This window comes from Chelonia mydas, chromosome 4 (assembly GCF_015237465.2).
Source record: "Chelonia mydas isolate rCheMyd1 chromosome 4, rCheMyd1.pri.v2, whole genome shotgun sequence".
Classification (NCBI taxonomy): domain Eukaryota; kingdom Metazoa; phylum Chordata; order Testudines; family Cheloniidae; genus Chelonia; species Chelonia mydas.
The window spans coordinates 61,901,712-61,923,434 of NC_057852.1; the positions used below are offsets into that span (position 1 = coordinate 61,901,712).

A 21,723-nucleotide genomic window follows, 5' to 3' on the forward strand; every position below is an offset into this window, starting at 1 on the left:
GCTATAACAAAAACCTTTCATTCTTACTAGGAATACTAGTAATTCATTCTTACTAGTGGCTTCTTTTTGTTTGTGATGGCTCCAAACCTGAGATGATAAATGTCTCTCTCCTTACCTTAATCCATGGACTCACATGACCTGTGCTGAGTCACTATTAGGATCTACCTCAGCATTTACTTCCTTATGCTTTCTTCTAATTCTGTGGTTTTTCCTGAACAATTCTTTCCCTGGATTTTTTTTTTCATCACTTGAAAAAGTGTAATTCACCAGTGCTCCTCTACACTTGCCTGCCCCTTTTGCTTTCCTTTGTTTTTCTGAAGTGCTATATAACACTTAGATGTGCATAGATAGAAGGATATTTTTTCTTTTTAATAAAGTATATGTGACCCTCCACACTTTAAGATATTATTTTGATGCCTTGTGAGATCATATTAGTTTCCTGAATTGAAATATAATCTAGTGTACAAATTAAAGCACACAAAGACTTATAAATACCCCTTCTTTTATCACCATTCCTACAAGCGACACTGTGTCTCTCTCAATAATCACCACAGGCAAGCCCACACAAGAATTAATCACTGTAAAAATAACTGTATTCAAAAAAGAAGGAGGGAGGGAATGCAAAACATGAGAAATACAAACCAAAGCCATCTGATGAAACACACTAGAACTTCAATAGCTGAGGACAGTACATGCCCAATTACATGTCTACCTCATAAGAAAGCAGTGCCCAGTAATGATGAGCTAATATGGGGCCAAATTATGTCAGGTCCTTTTCACAGGTTCATAGGGGGGAATGTGCAAGAAGTCCTTTCCATCGCTCCACACCCCATGTCAGAGCCAGAGACTGTAATTGTTCCTGCACTTAGGGAGCACAAGGACTGCTCCTTCTTTGTTCTTATGAAGATGCTTGTTGCCCAAAGGTGGTGGGACCATGACCATTTCATCCCTCTGCACCAACGTGAGGATAGTGCAGCCAGGCATACTGCTCAGGCATACTGGGGAGCCCAGAACACTGAGAAGCATGGGAGTCCAACATAGCTCTACTGCCCTGAAGACAGGGTTGTGCCTTAAAGGCACAATTGACCCCACAGGGAGAACAACATTTATTGCAGTGAAAAATCGTATTATCTTTCAGCCCAGAGAAAAGAAGCAGTCAGGTTAGACAGCTGACATCTTATCAGTCAAGCTGCTGACTCAGTGCTCAAACGGAAAGAAATAATTGATGTTATATTTGTGGAGATAAAGTGAGGGCCTATTGTTTTCTCTCCTACTTTCCTTTTCATTTTATTTTCACCTTTTTTAACCTGGCAGCAGTGTGAAATGTGCATCTGGTCTGTGCATCAACAATAGCCCTGCTTGAAAGGTTGGCAATTGCCTAGGGCCTTGTCTTCACTAGGAAAAAAAAAGGTGTGTTTTTACCAAGCTTTAGGTAACACACTTGGTAAAACCCCAGTGAGGACAAGCAGTTTGTAGTTCTTACACCTGTTAACAGGTTGAAGTAAACCTTAGATTCCCTCCAGTGTTTAGCTTGACCTGCACATATGAAAAGAATAAACTGCCTTGTCTTCAATAGATTTGACCATGTGTTAGCTCACATGTGGCAAGCACACATCTTTTTTTCTAGTCGTGGATACACTGTTAGAGAGGGCAGGGCTTAATGGGGGCTGAGATTTTTGTATAATAGCAGGATGTCTTGATTTATTTATTAGTTAAGAGTGTGTTGCTGGAGATTGTGTGTCTTATTTATTGAAGGTTGTTAGGGATATGCAGACGTGCTGGGTTTAATTGCTGGTTTGCTTTGTTTTGGTTGCCTAAAGTTTTCAGATAAATGTTTTTTCCCTTATAAATAGCAATAAATAAATACAGCAAATGTTACCTCAGTTTTTGTGGTACTTTCCCAGGAGCACTCTCAGAAGGAAACAGCAGCACAGATTTGTTTTTGTTATTTCTTTATTATTTGTATTGTGGTAATGCCTAGAAGCCAGTTGTGCTAGGCACTATGCAAACATAGAGCTGGTCCATGCCCTGAAGAGATGTGATGCAAAAGCCCTAGACATCTTCTTTTTTTTAATCAATACAATCTGGCGAGTGCTCAGCACTTTTGAAAATCAGGTTACCTCATTAAGTATCTAAATATGGATTCTAAATGCTTATCTTTGAAAATTTAGACGGATGTCCATTTAAAAAAATAATCTCCTCTACCTCCTGTAAATAAACCGTAATCATGACTGGGAACTATAAAATAATGTGTCTATTAAAAAAAATCTTCAGAACAACGTATATCTATATCTAAGTATATTCTCTTTATCTTATTTCTTGCAGTTTTCCAGTCTATTGGAAATTAAGAATAACGCATTCTAAAATGTTAGACTCTGCCTTTATTATCTGAATAACTCCTTTTGTGGGATTGTTTATTGTTAAAGGAGATTTTTTTCTCCCAATGATTTATGGGTTTTCAGGATAAGACTGGGAGTAGAAGTTTTGTACTAAGCCTTAATTACAGTGAAATATGGAACAGATCTCTTCTTGGTGTAATTTAAATGTTGAACATTAACTAACTTCTCAGAGGTGGAGCCAACACATTTATTTCATTTAAAAGACATATTCCAGATTATAAGTAATTGATTTATATATTCAGTGCGAAAGTCTTAATTCTTGATGACTGTATTTTTGTTCTGTTTTCCTTTAGGAAAGAGGCACAATTGGATGAAGAAGGACAATTTCTAGTCAGAATAATTTATGATGATTCCAAAACATATGATCTGGTTGCAGCAGCAAGCAAAGTCCTTAGTGAGTAATATGGCTATCTTTTAGAAATTATACTTGCTTTTAATGGGTCAGGCCTCATGTAGTAAGGTCACTACTTTCTCTGTAACTTTAATGCATTAGTTTGCTAGTAAATTGTATATGTAAGATTAATAAAGACACAAATATGTGCAACAGGGGGATTTAACACAGAGGAAGTGAAAGTGTGGTTATGATTAGAAAAAAAGGCTGCCTCAGAAAAAAGGGTTATTGCTCTTCCATGTTTATTTAAAATCATCTTCTTCCTTTTATTTTTTTAGAATGAATTTAATGCTTGTGATATATGTCAGATTGCTAGCTCATGAAAGTGAAAACCTTCTTTTATGCACAAGACATATATAATATTACATGCAATGGCAGTGCACTACAGTATGCCACCACGTCCCCCCTCCAATGTACAGTACCTCAACCACCTGACGACCTCTAGATAGTATAGTTCAGTCTCCATGCCCATTTAATCATTGGCTTCTCTGCTGAGATTACTAACAAGGGTGACCAATGTGGCAATGTTTTTGTGAAGGGCACACCTCATTCCACATAGGTCATCAGTCTGGATAGCATTAACTTTCAGCTACTGCTGCTCTGAGTTGAAATTAGAAAGGTAGCATTATCCCTATCCCTACTATCTTATTTGCACTCTATCTCTGCAGTGAGAGTGAATCAGCAACCAGGCACTGAACCCATAAGACCTTGGCTTCTGGGGAAGAATGCACTGTTTTTGCATAGATAGATCTGGCTCGCATTGATCTTTGGGGTTCTGTGGGGTTAGAGGTGAAACCACTGCTTATTACTGAGTAGAGGAATAGTTGGTGGGAAGGAGGAAAAGGGGAGGAGAATCTATCCCCCGATGGAAAAATGACCTAGATTTTTTTTTTTCTGTGGTGGGGTTGATCTGGCCTACTGCTTTTGGAGCATGTTTTCTTGACTGAAGATAGAAATACAATATGCAAAACAACTCATTTTACATTATAATTATAGTATCATAAAATGGAGTCTAAAATTGCTAGCAAAGTACAAACAATGCAGTGCCTTAAATTAATCAAGTTTTCTGTATTTTAAATAGATCTTAATGCTGGGGAAATCCTTCAAATGTTTGGGAAGATGTTTTTTGTGTTCTGTCAAGAATCTGGTTATGACACAATCCTACGTGTCTTGGGCTCAAATGTCAGAGAATTTTTGCAGGTAAGAATTTTGTGCCAAGCAACTTAAAGTAGGTAGCACTGGACAGGCAGAATAGGGTCTTGTGGGTAGGGCACTGGACTGGGAGTCAGGAAGCTTGGGTTCTGTTCGATCTCTATCACTGGCCTGGTGGGTGACCTTAGTAAACTGCTTCCTTTCTCTTTCCCTGATGTAGAGTTTCATTCCTCAGGACAATTTTGGCAGTACACTCCCTATTACATATTCCTTTTGATGCAGTCTTTAATTACATGGTCACATTTTATATTTTCACTGGACCCCTTGGCTCTGCAGTACACAGAATGGAGATAGCAGGGGGCAGAACTAAGGTTGCACATGCAACAATAAATCTGGCATTTCCTAATTTTCAACGGCTTGACTTTGCAACCTAAGTAACAGTCTTTTAACACAGTTTTCCTTTATGTGATGTGATACACTGTTCCTTTCCCCATAGATATGTAATGACATGTTGGACCAAATTTACTTCTGTTGTCAATGGGTGCAGCTTACCAACTGACACTAGCAGAAAATTTGGTCTATTTAGCTTTTTCTCCTCCAGAGGCCTGTCTGACTAAATACTGTAGATACTGATCATTTCTATATGGGCAATATTCGGCTCCTTTGAGAAGTACAAGCCATTACTTCTGTCTCATAGCTCATCTGCAAATCAAGGGAGTCAGTCCTTGTCCACGTGTTGAGGAATGGGGTAGAGCAAAGGTGATTTTGTACTACTTTTGTGCTGCCCCAATCTTTAAGGACATTGTGAATTTATGTTACTGTTTCTGTTGAAAAATGAAAATCCATTTTGCATCATTAGTGTGGAGGAAATCTAGTCAGTCCTATTTGAGCTGATATAAGTGTGGGGTAAAATAGTGATTTTTTTGGTTCCAGGGAAATTGTTCACATGTGAAAACAGTTTGGATTTAGAATTTCAAATTCAGAATGTACAGAGCTCTCAGTGAGGAACAAATGCTCTAATAAGTTTAAAGCACATGGACTGATTCAGACATTGGGAAGATTTTCAAATGCATAAATGATTATTACAGTTGACTTTCAATGGCAGTTGGGCACCTAACTGCCATCTGTGCCTTTGGAAATCTCATCCATAATAAAGAAAAGAGAGTAATGCATAGTTTGTTTAAGGGCTCTCTGAATACAGTTATTCAGTTGCTTGTGCATACATCTGGATACCTTCACTGAGACCTAGATCAGGCCAGGACCTCCCCAGACCCTGGCATACCAACCATTACTTGCAATACCTCTTTAACCTGACCACCTGGGAGCCTGACTGGATCTCTGTACATTCCCAGCATAGGGCTCCACATACAATTTACACCAAGGAGAGATGCTGTCAAAACCTTTTTTTCAAACAGTTCATTATTCTGACTTGCAGAACAACTTCCATCCATAATTTTGTACTCCAGTAGAGTACACAAACTGCACCCAGCACAAGCCTATAGGAATATGCAGCCTTCAGCAGAACATCATATACTGCCAGTCTGCATTCCCTGGGTGAGCAAGATTTGACAGGGTAGAAACAGACCAAATTAAAATCCGTAGCTGACTTGTTCCTTCCTCACCTTGGGAACAAACTAATGGACAAGCTCTCCTTCCCCTTTTCATTCTTCACCAGATGAGAAAATTGAAGGTAAGATTGTAATGCAGGAAAACCTCTGTAGTAACATTACATCTGTATTCTTGTAACTTTAACATTTGAGACTGCCATTTGTTGGAATTCCAGTTTGAATAGATGACATTGGCCATTTGCACTTTTGTAAATATAAACAGGAAGAATATATTAAGTATTTGCACTGACAACGTGAGGTTGGTTTTTGTAGCTGCAATTATGAAGCTCAGTTCCATTTAGCCATGATTTATTGTTACTGCTCTTAGAAGTCATGCTGGTAGATGATGCTGATTATTATTTACCAAAACAAAAGTGCTCATAAGCCACAATACAGATGGGGGGGGGGTCCATTGTGCTGAGCTCTGTATAAACACATAATAAAAAGATAGTCCCATATTTAGATCTAAATTACAATCTATACTGAGCCCACAATATAACAAACAATTAAAAGTTTTTGTTTTGTAAACCCTGTGAAAATAATCTTGACTATTATATTTCATGTTCCTTGGAATCAGTCTTAAAGGAGCTTGTTTATAGGAAAGCCACAGGTAATCTAGACATATAAAGAGAGGCGCATTAAAAGAAACTACAAAAGGGCAATACTTAGAGATAAAGTATTTTTCCCTCACTGTACAACATGGTCCTGAAAAAATTGCTAGTCAGATTAAATTAAAAGAGAATATGTCACAGAGAGGCAGCATGAAGAGAGATGCAACCTAAGAACTCCCAAATGTGCTTTTATGTTAAAAACTACCTAAAGAAAATCAATCAGACTCATAAGTAGAGGTTGATACCAGATCCTTCAGGGAATCGTTTAGTTGTCTATTGAATTAATTGTGAAAGCAGTGCAGTACAGTAAATCCATATTTTATTTCTCTTCACTAAAAGTATCCACATACATAATATAGCACAAAAATACTTGTGCAGCATTACTGTGAGTTTGGAAGCCAATCAAACTCAAATAGTTTCTATTAGTTTCCAATTTGGTTTATGATTATTGGTCCAGATTCTCTCCTGCACTGAGATCCATTTGTCAGAGAAGAAAGGCATCATCAGAGATCTGATTTCAGTTCTCTGATCTGAAAGCTGTAGCCCCCCCTAGCCCTGACATAAATTACAGCAGCCTGGTAGCCAAAAACTGGCCTATTACTGTAAGTGTTTTGGTAGCTTTTAGAGACCCCAGTAGGGATCAAGGCCCTTGTCAAGGTTCCTTCCCCACTCTGAACTCTAGGGTACAAATGTGGGGACCTGCATGAAAACCTCCTAAGCTTACTTTTACCAGCTTAGGTTAAAACTTCCCCAAGGTACAAACTATTTTACCTTTTGCCCTTGGACTTCCACTGCCACCACTAAACGTTTATCTAGGTTTATTTATTAGGAAAACGTTGTTTGGAAACGTCTTTCCCCCCAAAATCCTCCCAACCCTTGCACCCCACTTCCTGGAGAAGGTTTGGTAAAAATCCTCACCAATTTACATAGGTGACCACAGACCCAAACCCTTGGATCTTAAGAACAATGAAAAAGCATTCAGTTTCTGAAAAGAAGGATTTTAATAGATGTAAAAAGTATAAAAGAATCACCTCTGTAAAATCGGGATGGTAACTACCTTACAGGGTAATTAGATTCAAAACATAGAAAATCCCTCTAGGCAAAACCTTAAGTTACAAAAAGACACACAGACGGGAATATCCACTCTATTCAGCACAGCTTAATTTCTCAGCCATTTAAAGAAATCATAATCTAACGCATATCTAGCTAGATTACTTACTAAGTTCTAAGACTCCATTCCTGTTCTGTCCCTGGCAAAAGCATCACACAGACAGATTCTTTGTTTCTCCCTCCCTCCAGCTTTTGAAAGTATCTTGTCTCCTCATTGGTCATTTTGGTCAGGTGCCAGCGAGGTTATCCTAGCTTCTTAACCCTTTACAGGTGAAAGGGTTTTTTCCTCTGGCCAGGAGGGATTTTAAAGGTGTTTACCCTTCCCTTTATATTTATGACAGCCCTATTGTGCCAAGCACAGTACACACACACACACACAGATGTCCCATCTCCCATAGAATTTACAATCTTAACATATGCTGAGAGACACCACATACATACAGCAAACAAAGCTATGGTGTTGGAAGAGAGAATGACAAGATAATAGTGAAAGTATTGTTTAACATAATAAGCAATAGTCACAGAATACCCACTGCCTAGCCCATAGGAATTGATCTCCGTGCAAACAGTATATTGATATGTGCAAGGCTGACCAAATGTAACATAACTTTACAAAATATATGTGAAATATTCACAAGAAGAACTGCAAAATTTAAATTAAAAATGCAAGACTATCTGCTAAAGATCTCTAAGGGCCAGATTCTGATGCTCTTACTCATGTTGTGCAAGAGCATCAGGAAAAGGAATTACATTGATTTCAACAGGACTAGTGGCTGAGTGAAGTGTGAGTAAGGGTATTGGAATTTGGTGCTAATATTTTATAGAAAAGCAGTATTTGGCATACATTTTATGCCCTTTTCCATAATATTGGACTCAAACTCCCTTTGAGACTGTTCAAGTGTGGATGACTCTGTGTATAGGAAGATGACTCTTCTTTTCTAAGTCTCTTCTTAAAAGACATCTTCCAAAAGGTCTACATATCTAAGCTGCTCCTGGGGAGCACATCCTGGAACAGCAGCTCAGCACCCTTTCAGGCAGTCCACAGTGTACTTCCCCTCTGTGCACCCGGCTAGCTCTCTAGCTCTGCTCTCACCCACACTCTTTCAAGCCACTACAGACCTAGTCTCCACCTCCCAAGAGGAATGTTCCTGGTCTCTGCAAAGATCTGTAAGGGGTTGGCTTCATGTATCTTCTTCTCCCTTGTATTTGTGTAAGCAGGGGAATAGTCCCGCTATTGTGGGGAACTTTCCTGGCTTCTGCACTACCCCAGTGAAGTGGGCTAGCGAAAGGATCTGAGTCCTCGCTCCCACTTTCTTTACCCAGTGGCCTCCCTGCCCTTGAGGGCTCCCCTTCCACCCTCCTGTCTGGCAAAGTCCTCATAACCCCAACAAGGCTGGGCCCAGGATTCCTGGGTGGCTCGACCCCCAACCCTGCTGTGGTCACCTAGGACAGGGGCTACGGTGTCCCCACTCCAGGGTACTCTCTCTGCACTGGGCACTTCTCTGACCATTACATACAAGTTAAAGCAAATGCAAGTTATTTAATCAACAATTAATTTTAAAAAGAATAAGGGAAAATGGGAAAGGTTAAAGGAAACACATCAACCTGCTCTGTGGCAGGGAACATCACAAACAGTGTCTTTGGAATGTCCGGGCAGTTCACAGTCTGTTCCTTGTAAGTCCCAGGCCTTCTTCTCAGGCCCTGGCTGTGCTGCAGGGATGCTTTGGGTTGGACACTTGCTCTGGTGGTGGCCACACGCTCTCAGGCTCTAAGTGGTAGGACCCTTCTTCCCAGTGTTGCCCCCGCCCTGTGGGGTTACGATCCAAGCCTGGCCTGCAGAGCCTCTTGGCTGAGGCGTCTCCCTGTGCTGGGCCCGCTGCCCAGGGTCCCCCTCGCTCTCCCCAGCTGCTCACCGCACCCAGCTCCGGACTGCTCCAGTCCCAGCTCCACCACTCTATCTCAGCACTGCTGCTGCTGTTCTGCCTCCAGCTCCCAGGGCTGCTTCTTTGGCCCCTCTGCCTCTGGTTGCTACAGCTCTGCTCCCAGGACAGGTCTGCTCTGCAGGCTGCTTCTGTGACTCTGCTCCCAGCACTGACCAGCTTCGTGGACTGCTTTTCTGGCCCCTCTGGCTCTGGTTGCTGCAGCTTTCTTCCCAGAGCAAGTCTGCTCTCTCTGGGCTGTGACTCTGGCTTTGGGGCTGCAGCTCTGCTCCCAGGACAGGGTCTGCTCTCTCTGGGCTGCTGTCCCTCTGGATCTGGCACAGCTCTGCTCCCCAGCTCAGCTCACACCCCTGCTTTCTCCTTAGCTCAGCCCCACTCTGTCTGACCCAGGCAATTCCAGCTCACACGGAGGATGGGATCTCCCTGGCCTCCTGACTCCCTGATTAGCCTGCCCACCCTGTCATTCAGGCTGATCTGGAGTATTGGCCTCTCCCCATTGTTCCTGGGGGCTGTCAGTCTCAGGGTCCTGATTTCCCATCCACTCTTCCCTTTAGGTACTGGGAACTAGCCAACCAAAACACCCCCACTGAATGTTAGTAAGGGGGCAACAGTCCCCTTACATTCGCACTAAAGGCTGGGCTCAGTTGAGCTCACAGATTTTTTGCCTCTTAAGTTTTAATTTGATGTAGTGATATATCAATGGAATAAAAATACAAATGTATAACAAACTAAAAAAGTGAAGGAGGATGTTCCAGGATGCATGCATCCCAAGGAATTCATTTATAAGAGACTCATTTCCTTTGGAGGCCTCCCAAGAAAAGTAGCAGCTGTTCACGCCACCTTCACAACTTTGAAGATCTACAGATGTTAAGAAAAGGGAGATGATCCAACCTGCACATTTGAAACATCTTCATTGTACCTCTCCCTGACCTGGCAAAAATCACAAAACAATCCCCAGTGCTAGAAAAGGTTCAAGGGGGGAACAATGCTAAGGACCCGGTAAATGAAGAGGGTGCATAATCTTGACAAATGTATTGGTAGATGATTACGTGGGTTGTGACGCTATTCAGCCAGTCTGATTGTCCTTTCTATCTAAGCCATTACACCGTGAATAGTAAAATGGAGTCATGGTAATGACTCCATAGTTAAGGTTGTAGTTAGCATAGTATTCTAAATCTGATTCTGATCCCACTCTCCCCTCTAACCTCCTCATAAAATCTGCTTTCCAATTTCTCAAGAATGTTTCCTATCCAGAGAAGAATTTACTTTTGCCAAAGTTTGAGATTAATCAGACAAAATGTCTGGGACATATGGAGAGTTTGAAAAGGTGGAATTGTTTTGTTTTTTTAAAAATCTCACTTTTTAAAAATGCTTTGTTTCAGCTATGACCTGATCTAGAAACTCCATTTTGGGTTCATTCACTTGGTCTCAGTGAGATCATGTGACTAAGCATTTTTAGGAAATGTGGTAGGTTAATTTTAAAGATGTTAGCTATAAAATTGGAAACTTTGAAAACTCTTGTCAGGTCCTGGCAGAGCTGATAAACTTTTGTCAATGCTTGAAACAGCATTACTAGCTTACTGATTCATTTAAAACAGTAAGAAAGTCTGTGGTTGTTGTTTTTTTACATGCAAGTGCCTAAAGTTAGACTCCTAAATCCATATAGAAACACCTGGCTTACCAGCTGTAGGCTATTTGGATATAGCTGCTCTTTAAAAGATAGACTACAAACAGTGGCGTTCTTGGAGGGAGGGAAGAGATAAAGATGGGTGGGTAAGAGAGGGAAAGGGGTATTCTAGCTATTCCCACATCCAATTGGAAAATTAACCCTGCAATGAAAATAAAAATGTTTCCATCTATTGTGGAAACATAGTACAGTCAAGGAATTCTCTCTTTCTCTCTCAAATGACTGTTACTGGTGTTATTTTCATTACCAGTCATAGGCCAGTCTCATTGTCAGGTGTGAGGGCCCCCAGTAGTGGTGCCCGGAATGGCAAGACAGGAGAGCAACCTGCCTAGAAGCCCTGCAATGGAGGTCTGGAACTGGCTGACACAAACCCACAAGTGATTGTGGCTACTGTGGACAGGGTGGGGCCAGACTACCCAGGAAATGTACTGAATCAATAACTTATATATCCAATATGTAGCTTAGGTCTTTAAAACTGCTACTTAAATTACTTGTATTCTCAAATAGACAATTTGCCACATGCATGAACTCTATTCTTATGTGTTTGTGTGTTTTTAATTATCCCTGTAGAACTTGGATGCTCTGCATGACCATCTTGCTACTATTTATCCGGGTATGCGTGCCCCTTCCTTTAGGTGCACTGATGCAGAAAAAGGGAAAGGACTCATTCTGCATTATTATTCAGAGAGAGAAGGACTCCAGGATATTGTCATTGGAATCATCAAAACAGTAGCTCAGCAGATCCATGGTACAGAAATAGACATGAAGGTAATGTTTCCTGGTATGTTCTGATTGAAAGTTGATGTCATTCATAAAATTGAAAGATCTGTACGACATAATGGAAAACGGTATTTTTTTATCCATTCATACTTTCCACAGAGGTTTTGCATACTGAAAAATCTCTCCATTACCCCCCATGTTAACCCAATACTTTCAAGGTCATATACTGCCCTCACCTGCCTTTGCCCTGGCCACACCCCTGTACTAGCCACAGAGAAGGAGAATGGCATAGGAGCCCCTGTACCAACTCATGTCTCCTTACACTGGTAGGGTCCTCCAATGGCTGTATCTGACAATTTTAGGGCTGCTTTGCACCACCAGAACACCACGAACTGATCACAGCACAACCCAGGATCTGGGCCAAGAAATGAAGAAGATTAACATGTCCAGTTTAAACTGCAGAGATAATTTTGCATTGGTAGAATGTAAATCCAGCTTGCCATTTGGCCAGGATACAAGAGGAAACACACCTATTCTTGCACAAAGTGCCATGGAATCTTTAATGGCAATAAGTGTTCAAGACCTTTCTCTCTCTTTCTTTTTTTTAATCTTCCTTGTGTGAAAGATTGCAACTATAACAGCAGGCGCTCCCTTTACTACCACATTGGAACACTGATTCAGTACTGAAACAGGAGTGCCACCTACTGACTCACTAGCAGCATTCACGTTTTCCCTGGAAATATGCTGATCAGCCCAGTGCTAATTTGCATATAGTCCAGATGGCTAATGGCTAAGGACAACATCCAATAATCTAAAGAAAGAGAAAGGGGTACAAAGATTATGTTCCGTATTATTTTTCCATTTTCATGTATTTTCTTTTTGCCTAGTTCATGTTCTCTGAGCACTTATGCACTTTACCTGCAACATTTTCATATATGTTCTAGATTATGTCACTTCACCAAATTTGGTGTCATACTCTAAGCAGCCTGTGAGAAAGGGGGCAAGTTCTTTTACTTCCTGTCTTTGAGTGGACAGGGATAAAATTTTCAGAAGTGCCTAAGTGACTTAGGAACCTGTCTCAATTTTAGAAATGACTTAGACACTTAGAAGTCTAAGTCCTATTGACTTTGATGAGACTTAAGCCAGGTGTACATGAAAAAGTTAGGTAAACTCAGCCATGTCACTCAGGGATGTGGAAAATCCACACCCCTAAGCGATGTAATTTAACTGACCTACCCCCTGGTGGAAACATCGCTAAGAATCCTTCCGTCAACCTAGCTGTCATCTCTCAGAGAGGTGGGTTACAATGACAGGAGAACCCCTCCCATCTCTGTAGTAAGTAAGTAAGTACAAATAAGAAGCCAATGCAAATAACGTTGCACAGGTGTAATGTGTTCACTGCAAGATGCATTGCTAAGCAAATAAACATTTACATTCTTTACCAGCTGAGGTTTCTGGGTGTAGCCCGCACTGTTACAGTATGTACACATGTTACAGTAATTCAATCTTGAGGTGACAAATGCATAGTCAATATATTGTAATCTACATACAAAAGGAAAATTCAGTGTTGTCCAAAATGAGTCACAGACAGCCAACTAAGAAAAACCCCAGTCTTCATTGTCCTGCTTCGATGAAATGGAGGCACAGAGTTGAGCTCCATCTGCATACTCATGGCACCAGAGCCTGACCACTAAAAGTCTCAGTTACACCTGGAACAGGAAAGGTGATGGAAGAGAGAGCCCAATACAACCCTCTGACTTCTCAGACTAAAAGGACTGGAACTACTATAAGTAACTCCTGTTCACTGGGTTGTCTACAAAACATGGTAGTCAGTGGTATTTAAGGAAACTAATAGATCAAAACCATCAACATGGGTGTCTGATCATCTTCCATCATCGGAAGATCATGAACCAATGTCTCCAGTCCCAGTAACTGTTACAGTACTGTAGTGCATGTTTCATTACATACCCTTTAGCAACAGCAGGATTTTAGGGACAGAGTCTGCAGTTCATTTCACAACCAGATAGTCACAGCAGAGAACTAAGGAGCATTTTCAGAAGTGTCCTTTATAATAAGTACATATACACCTGAGAATGGTTTAAACTGCCTCACCTAAAATTTTGAGTGAGAGCTGCCACTGTAGGATGACCTCCATGCAGGAGTAATATCCCGCTCCAAAAGTGATGCCCCAAATCCTTCAAACAGCAGAAAACAACGCAGCCCACAACTCTTATTGTATTCCTTGACTGAGACTACTCCCCAAGGAAGAGCTGCATTGGCCACAATGTTCACAAATCTCTGCAGAATAAGATGGGTCTCTTATGTGATTGGGTGGGTGGGGAGGGGAGGTCTTAGATTTTCTTTGCAACCAGAAGGGTTAGAATCTTGAATCTTTTTTTGAATAAGTGACAGTTTAGATTCTCAATCACTATTTGTGGTGAAGGATGGATTCTCCTGCAAATTCCATAGCTGTGGACCCTCAGAAAACACAGAACTCTGGCCAAAGTAAACCACCAGACAGAATCTAATCACTTAACCAAACAAAAACATTTATATTGAAGATCACCGAAACTTTGCTATGGATTTCATAGAAACTGTTAATGTGTGTGTGAACTGGATGAGCAATATCCTTCTGATATAAGCAGAACTCTCCACATGGAAAATCTCATGGAAAAACAAACTGAATACTATGTATTATCTTTTATTCTTTAAACCAACAGATTTGTTTAAGCATTTACTCTAAAACTCATACGAAGCATGAATGATAAAGTAATTAAATATGAAAAGTGCAGACATCCATTTGGCACTAGGATGGAAACCACCACCACTACTTGCAAAAAGAAAAGGAGTACTTGTGGCACCTTAGAGACTAACCAATTTATTTGAGCATGAGCTTTCGTGAGCTGTAGCTGTAGCTCATGAAAGCTCATGCTCAAATAAATTGGTTAGTCTCTAAGGTGCCACAAGTACTCCTTTTCTTTTTGCGAATACAGACTAACACGGCTGTTACTCTGAAACCACCACTACTGGATTTGAATGTAATACTATTAAAATATAAGGCAAACACTTCATCTACAGGCTAAACAGACTTTGGGTTTCAGTCTTGTCCTTGCAAATGAAAGGTAAATAGCCGAGAACGCCAGAAACATCAGGCCCAATAATGAAGCTCCTATTGAATTCATATACAGTCCTTACTCAAGCAAAAATCTAACTGAAGTCTATAGAGGAAAGCCGATATGGCATAAGGGATGACAGAATGGGGAAATGACAGCAACACCCTCACTGATCCATTGAAAAGAGAATTTATACAGTAACTCCTCACTTAAAGTCATCCTGGTTAACCTTGCTTCGTTGTTACATTGCTGATCAATTAGAGAGCATGCTTGTTTAAAGTTGCTCAATGCTCCCTTATAACGTCATTTGGCAGCCTCCTGCTTTGTCCACTGCTTGCAGGGAGAGCAGCCCATTGGAGCTCTAGTGGTGGGGGCTTGGAACCAGGGTGGATTGGCAGCCCCCCCATCAGCTCCTTGTTCCCCTAAGTTCCCTGAGCAGCAGCTGCCCAACAGGCTATCAATTGACTGCAGTTCAGCTGTCCCTCCCCCCACTGCCCTGTGCTGCTCCTGCCGTCTGCCTTGGAGCTGCTCCCATGAGCCTCCTGCTTGCTGTGCAGGGGGAAAGAGGAGAGCTAATGTCAGGGTGCCCCCCTTCCCCCTGCTCCTGCACCCCGCTTACCCCATTTCCATAGAGCGGGGGGGGGGGGGCACGACAGGGCTTAGGACGGAGGGAGCTTCCTGGCAGTAGCTTCTGTCTCAACTTGCTGATCTACTTAGAAAGGCAGTGTACTTAGAGTGGGGTCAGTGTACTTAAAGGGGCAATGCGCATCTCTCTCTCACACACGGCGTGTGTTCCTGTCTGCCATGCTGTCTCCCCTCCCTCCATTCGTGCTGCCTTGTAGAGTATGAAACTACATTAACAACAATGGGTTAACCCTTGAGGGCTCAGCTGATTGCTAGTTCATGATGTAGCAGTAAGGCATTCCCTGGGAAATATCCCACCCTCTGACTTCACCACCTCAACCAAGCTTCACAATCATCATCACTGTGTAACAGTATTAAATTGTTTGTTTAAAACTAAAACTGTGTGTGTGTATATATATCTCTATATTATAAAGACTATAATATAGTCTTTTGTCTGTTGAAAAAAATTTCCCTGGAACCTATTTACATTAATTCTTATGGGGAAATTGGATTCGCTTAACATTGTTTCGCTTAAAGTCGCATTTTTCAGGAACATAACTACAACGTTAAGCGAAGAGCTACTGTAGTTATCAAGTAATGCTCAATGTTTTGTCTCTGATCGGTGAAAATCTGCCCAGTATAAGTGGAAACTTGAATGTGACTTTTCATTTAGCTAAGCAGGGGCATATTCTGAAGATACATTTTGTTGCAAAGCTCAGGAGGGAGAGCCAGCTAGATATTCTCTTTGAAACCTGAAGAGTGATTTGTCTTGATTTTAACTGCAGTTACCATAGTGATTGAGCTCTTATACATGTCAGGTTGATGTCACTCACCAACTAAGACCACACAGGGAAACAAGAAGAATTAAACTTGACTCCTGGCTTTGTCACTGCTGATGCTGCTCTTTCATTTACCAAGTTTTGACAGCATCTTCTTTGGAAAGAAGATTTGGCCCAGTTTGTTTTGCCTAAATTTACCTGGGTGAAACTGAATGCAGAATTTACATCAATGTTTAAATATCCAGAAATTTAATTTTAAAAAGGCACACATGTAAGAGGTCATGGTACTCACAGAAAAGGTTAATAGAATTAACTGGTATGAAATCAATAGGGTTGTGTAGAAATTACTGTAAATACTTGTACAATTTAACAGAGAATATGATCCCTTCTATGTGCTTTGAATCATCCTATAGAATTCTGTTGTGGTAATATAATATTTTATTAAATTCTTTAGGATGGTTTAAAATCAAGAGAAAGGATATAATTTTCTATTAAATTCTATAGGGGGATTCCATAACAATACCTAACCTGGTTACCAGTTTTAACAGGCAGCTGAATACACTCTCATCTAGGATGTGGCCAGACTGCATTGAAATTAGTGGAACGACTCCCAGTGACTTCACTAGGCTTTGGCTCTGGCATTTAATTATCTGGTTTGTTTCTCACATTTCTTATGTATTCAGTGATGGAGTTGTTCCCTCTTTCCATACATGTTTTCTGTATTGGAATTATTAAAGAGTTGCAGTTGCCTTTCATAGTGCTGCCTGTTAAGTGGTCACATCGAAGTCCATATTCTGCATTGTGTTTCTGACTGCATCTTTGTGCTGCTGTTGACATATTGGCATTCTGTAAAGATTTGGAGAGTAGCACAGCACTCACATACAATAGCAGGTTGCCTTTATCAAACTGTGAAAGCTTGCTGTGTCTGTGTAGAGTCACATCCCACCCTGGCTAGATAGTTTGTGATATAGGAAATGTATAGAAAGAAGAGGAGTACTTGTGGCACCTTAGAGACTAACAAATTTATTTGAGCATAAGCTTTCATGGGCTAAAACCCACTTCATCAGATGTACATAGTGGAAAATACAGTAGGAAGATATATATATAAACAGAGAACATGAAAAAATGGGGGTTGCCATACCAGCTCTAACGAGACCAATCGATTAAGGTGGGCTATTATCAGCAGAAGAAAAAAAACTTTTGTAGTGATAATCAGGATGGCCCATTTCAAACAGTTGACAAGAAGGTGTGAGTAACAGTAGGGGGAAAATTAGCATGGGGAAATAGGTTTTAGTTAGTGTAATGACTCATCCACTTGCAGTCTTTATTCAAGCCTAATTTAATGGTGTCCAATTTACAGATTAATTCCAGTTCTGCTGTTTCTTGTTGGAGTCTGTTTTTGAAGGTTTTTTGTTGAATAATTGCGACTTTTAGGTTTATAATTAAGTGTCCAGGGAGGTTGAAGTGTTCTCCAACTGGTTTTTGAATGTTATAATTCTTGACGTATGATTTGTGTCCATTTATTCTTTTGCGTAGAGACTGTCCGGTTTGGCCAATGTACATGGCAGAGGGGCATTGCTAGCACATAATAGCATTCCTCTTTCTTTCTGCTGATATAGACTAACATGGCTACCACTCTGAAACATGAGATATATAGTAGTTCTGGCACCTCCTGCTGTATGATAGGACTTTGGAAATTAGCATTTGCTGTCACCCACACTCTTTAATTTCTATGCTGATGCAGAGACTGGGGTGGATCGTGAAATTGCCTCATTGAGATGTTTAGTGTGAAAAGCTAAAAATAGATTGCCAATTGCTCGTATTTTATAGTTTTTTTATGCTGAACCCTAACCTTTATTGGTTGATTGGTTTTCTGTGGATCTCTTGTTATTAATAAGAAAAGATAAGAACCTGTAAAGAGGTTCATCATTACAGCAGAGAACTAGGGAGACTATCATGCGGTGATATTATTAATGGAGTTGGAAGATGTAATGTTTGACATGGAAATTTCCTTAAAAAGCTTTTTTTTTTTTTCAAATGGAAAAGCTTTTAATCCAAGCTATACAATTTTTTCCAGTTGTGGTAAATGAGATTTCTTAGAAGTGGGATCCAAACTCTAGTCTTTAATCCCACAAAAGTCACTGATGGAAATGATAATCTGGAAGGCCTAGTTTAATAATGGTGATACATCCATGGATTTTGGAAAAGGTTAATCTGTTAAATTCTAGAGGCCCAGTTATCCCTACCAACAAAAAACAAAACAAAGCATTTTGTTGGCGAGAGAGAGAGATCCTCCCTTCCCTTCAGAACCACCAGTACTATCTAACTACAGTGTGACTATAGCCTCATTCCTTCTCTCAAATATAGGGAGATGGTCTCTTGGAAGATGAAGGGATGGGGGTCACTTAAGCTTTGTATTCACAAGAAACACAAGTCTAAGCCACACTGGTGCTTGGACAAACCCACAGATTTTTTTTCCCTTTAAGTGGCCACAAGTAATTTCTGACCCCACATGTATACTCTTGGCTCTCCAGCTGCAACTACTCGCTGCAACACCTTCCACTGTGGAGTTGGAGTTCCGCTTTGATAATGCACCTAGAGAACAGCATCAGGCTTTAGGAAACTAAGGAGATGGAGAAAGGGAGTTAATAACATATTTTACAAGACTACAAAGAGGAAGGATGGGCCTGTGTTTAATGCACAAGACTGGGAGTCCAAAGGACTCTGCCACACTCTGTCACTGTGACACTCAGCTTTCCTCTGTGTAAAATGGAGACTGTAATTATATCAGTGCTTTCAAAGATATTTTGGGGCTTAATTATGTGATGTCTGTAAAGCATTTTGAGATCCTGACCTCCCAATGCCATAGAAGCACAAAGTATTGTTATATTGTTTCCCCTGGCAAAAATGGGAACCAAATTTTGGTAACATCCCTTCCTGTGTGTATATTACTGCCAACACATGAGTTATGAGCATTCACAGAGGGAAAAAGACCTCTTAATATGCCAAATATTTTAGTGATTGCATTTCTTTGTGCATAATAATTTGTACTAATATATATTTTTGGAAACATCCAGAAATGTTTTAGAATAACTCTAGGATATATCTCCCCACCTCAGAACTCCTAAAGGCTTGTTTTTCTGTGTTTTGATCTTGTCTGTTGTGGGACTTTTGGTCTGGAATTTAAAAAAAAAAAGGATATTCAAGACATTCTTGAATCCATGTTTTTGGATGATTAACTGTATTTTCTGAACGCTTGAATAGGAGTGCCTTCTCTGCCCTGATTTACACCCCACTGAAATCTATAGGATTAGTCAGGGTATAAGGGCCTGAAACAAAGTTCACTGAAGTCTACGGAAAGTCTCACTGATGTCAGTAAACCTTGGATTAGGCCTGAAGTGAGGATAGAACTGAGCCTAATATGTTCCAATATGTTGCTGCTAAACAATACTGCCTAAATAGAATTATTCTGTTCTACCCATTAAATCTGATTAGGTTTGGCAAGAGATAAATTTGTTGACACTCGATAAATTATGATATTTCATTAGGCATCAACTTTAATTATACCACGATATATGGCTCTCCTGGTAAACAAAATTAGCCCTATTAATTTCATTATTTCAAGGAACTTTGAGTAGGATTGTTAGAGTGAAGTGAGATGATATGTTCAAGATATTAATATGAGATTAAACCAATAGAACATATGAATTTATGCTGGTTTTTAAATATCACACATTAACAGCTATGGTTTGGAGAAGATGCTTTTAGTTTTAACTATAGGGCCTGATCCTGTAACCATTATTGTTTTCATGAGTAATGATTGCAAATTCAGCATCCTTAGTTTGCACACATCATGAAACAGCTAGAAGATTGCGTTATTTTTTTCCTTTGTTGTGATCAGTAACACACCAGATATTTATTGTGATCAGTAACACACCAGATACTTGCCCAGCTCTGAGCAGACATGCAAAAGTTAAAGACTAGTCCTAATAATCAATGGAGCAACCTGGATGTGTGAAAAATGCCACTCCCCTGCCTCAACAGGTGGGGAACTTGATGTGCTTGGCGGTAAAGGGGCACGCTCCCAGCAGCAAAGGAGGGAGACACTCACTAAGGGACAGTATATAGCTTCTCACCCCAGGAGTCTCTGGGCCAGCCGATTGGGCGGAGAGAGGTGTGGGAGAGAGGTGCTGATTGGACAGTGTAGCGGGGTGAGCCCTGAAGGGGTTGGAAAAGCCCTGAAGAGGGCTGGGGCTGGGGAAGGGAGTAAAACCTCTGCTGATTGGGAGAAGTGGCAACAGCTGGGGGGCCATATCCCAGTCAGGGCCCAGCTGGCTCTATAAAGGCTGTGAGCCAGAAGCTGGGGAGCACTCTCCCTCTGCCTGTAGAGGGAACAGGGCCTGGCTGCAAGGTGCTGAGCAGGACACCTAGTTTGGAGCAGGGCTGGGGGAAGGACAAGGCAGCTGCAGGCCTGGGAAGGCCTATTAGGTACGGGGGTTGCAGGGGCAGCCATGAGTAGGCAGAGGTAGCAGGTCCAAATCCCCTCGCCTGTGGTGAGTGGCTTATACTGCGGTCTGTTCCAGGCAGCGGGGCCTAGTTGGTGACTGGCAGTAGCCTAAGTCTGAGGTGAGGTGGGGATAGTGGGTGCCGGGGGCAGCACCCAAGACAAGGGCACCGGGAGGGACACAGGGCAGGGGTGGCGAGACACACTGACCTGAAAGAGATGCTCTGGCAGCTGGATGCTAATTCCCTGACGACGACCAGCAGGAGGCGCTGCCGGGTGAGTCTGTGCTCCGTGACAGACAGCATTCTCCATCTCCCAGGATTTAACCCAGTATGGAAGGCATGTGGAACCTCTTTTGACTCCATTCCAGCAGTCCCAACCAATTCAGTAGAACTAGGAATGGGAATCCAGCCTGACCAATGCTGTGGGTATAGCCAATCACTGTTTGGGGGTCATGAAGGAATTTTTCTCCCATGGGACAATTGGTAGAAGACCAGGGAGTTTTTTTGTTTGTTTGTTTTTTGCTTTCCTTGCCGCACCTTCAAACCACAGTGGGTTAAGTAGGAATGCACTTAGTACCTAGCTGAGGTACTGGGGAGGAGCTGTTTATTCGTTGCAACTTGTGGCCACATTTCCAGTGCAGTTAGGAGAACGTACAGTTCCCAGAGGTAAAAGACTTGGCAATGGGCCTAGGGATCATGGGATAGGGTAAGACCTTGTAGCTTTCCCAAGCTGAAGTCCCCACCCTGCTGCACCTTCTGTTGCCCTCACTGAGGGGAGAGTACTAGGACTCGGAGAGAGCTGAGTTCCAAGGGTAAGCTAGGGAGAGCCACCCCCTGTTATGGGTTGTATGGTAAGGAGCCCTGTAACCACTGCACTGGAACCAATTAAATGTCTAGTATAAAGAGTATGGATAATGGGCAGGAAACGCCCCTTCCCTATGTTAAAGTGTAATAAAAGTTGTGGCCAGCCACTTAATTCCATCCATGTGTCTGTCCTCATTTCACTTCTGTGGCTGCATCACTAAACACATTCTAACACGTCATAACAATTTGTTAAAAAAGAAAACTGTGTATAGTTTGTTAA

The 21,723-nt window shown here is 41.3% G+C and overlaps 1 protein-coding gene across 2 annotated transcripts in view; it reads left to right on the plus strand.

The window, feature by feature from the left end:
• GUCY1B1 (guanylate cyclase 1 soluble subunit beta 1) overlaps nt 1–21,723 on the plus strand; it is a 64,659-nt gene that overhangs the window by 23,677 nt on the left and 19,259 nt on the right. For both annotated transcript variants that reach the window (XM_037897454.2, XM_037897455.2), the window contains exons 3-5: nt 2,693–2,793; nt 3,872–3,990; nt 11,468–11,665. In XM_037897454.2, coding sequence (XP_037753382.1) covers nt 2,693–2,793; nt 3,872–3,990; nt 11,468–11,665 — 418 coding nt within the window. The remainder of the gene's footprint in view (nt 1–2,692; nt 2,794–3,871; nt 3,991–11,467; nt 11,666–21,723) is intronic.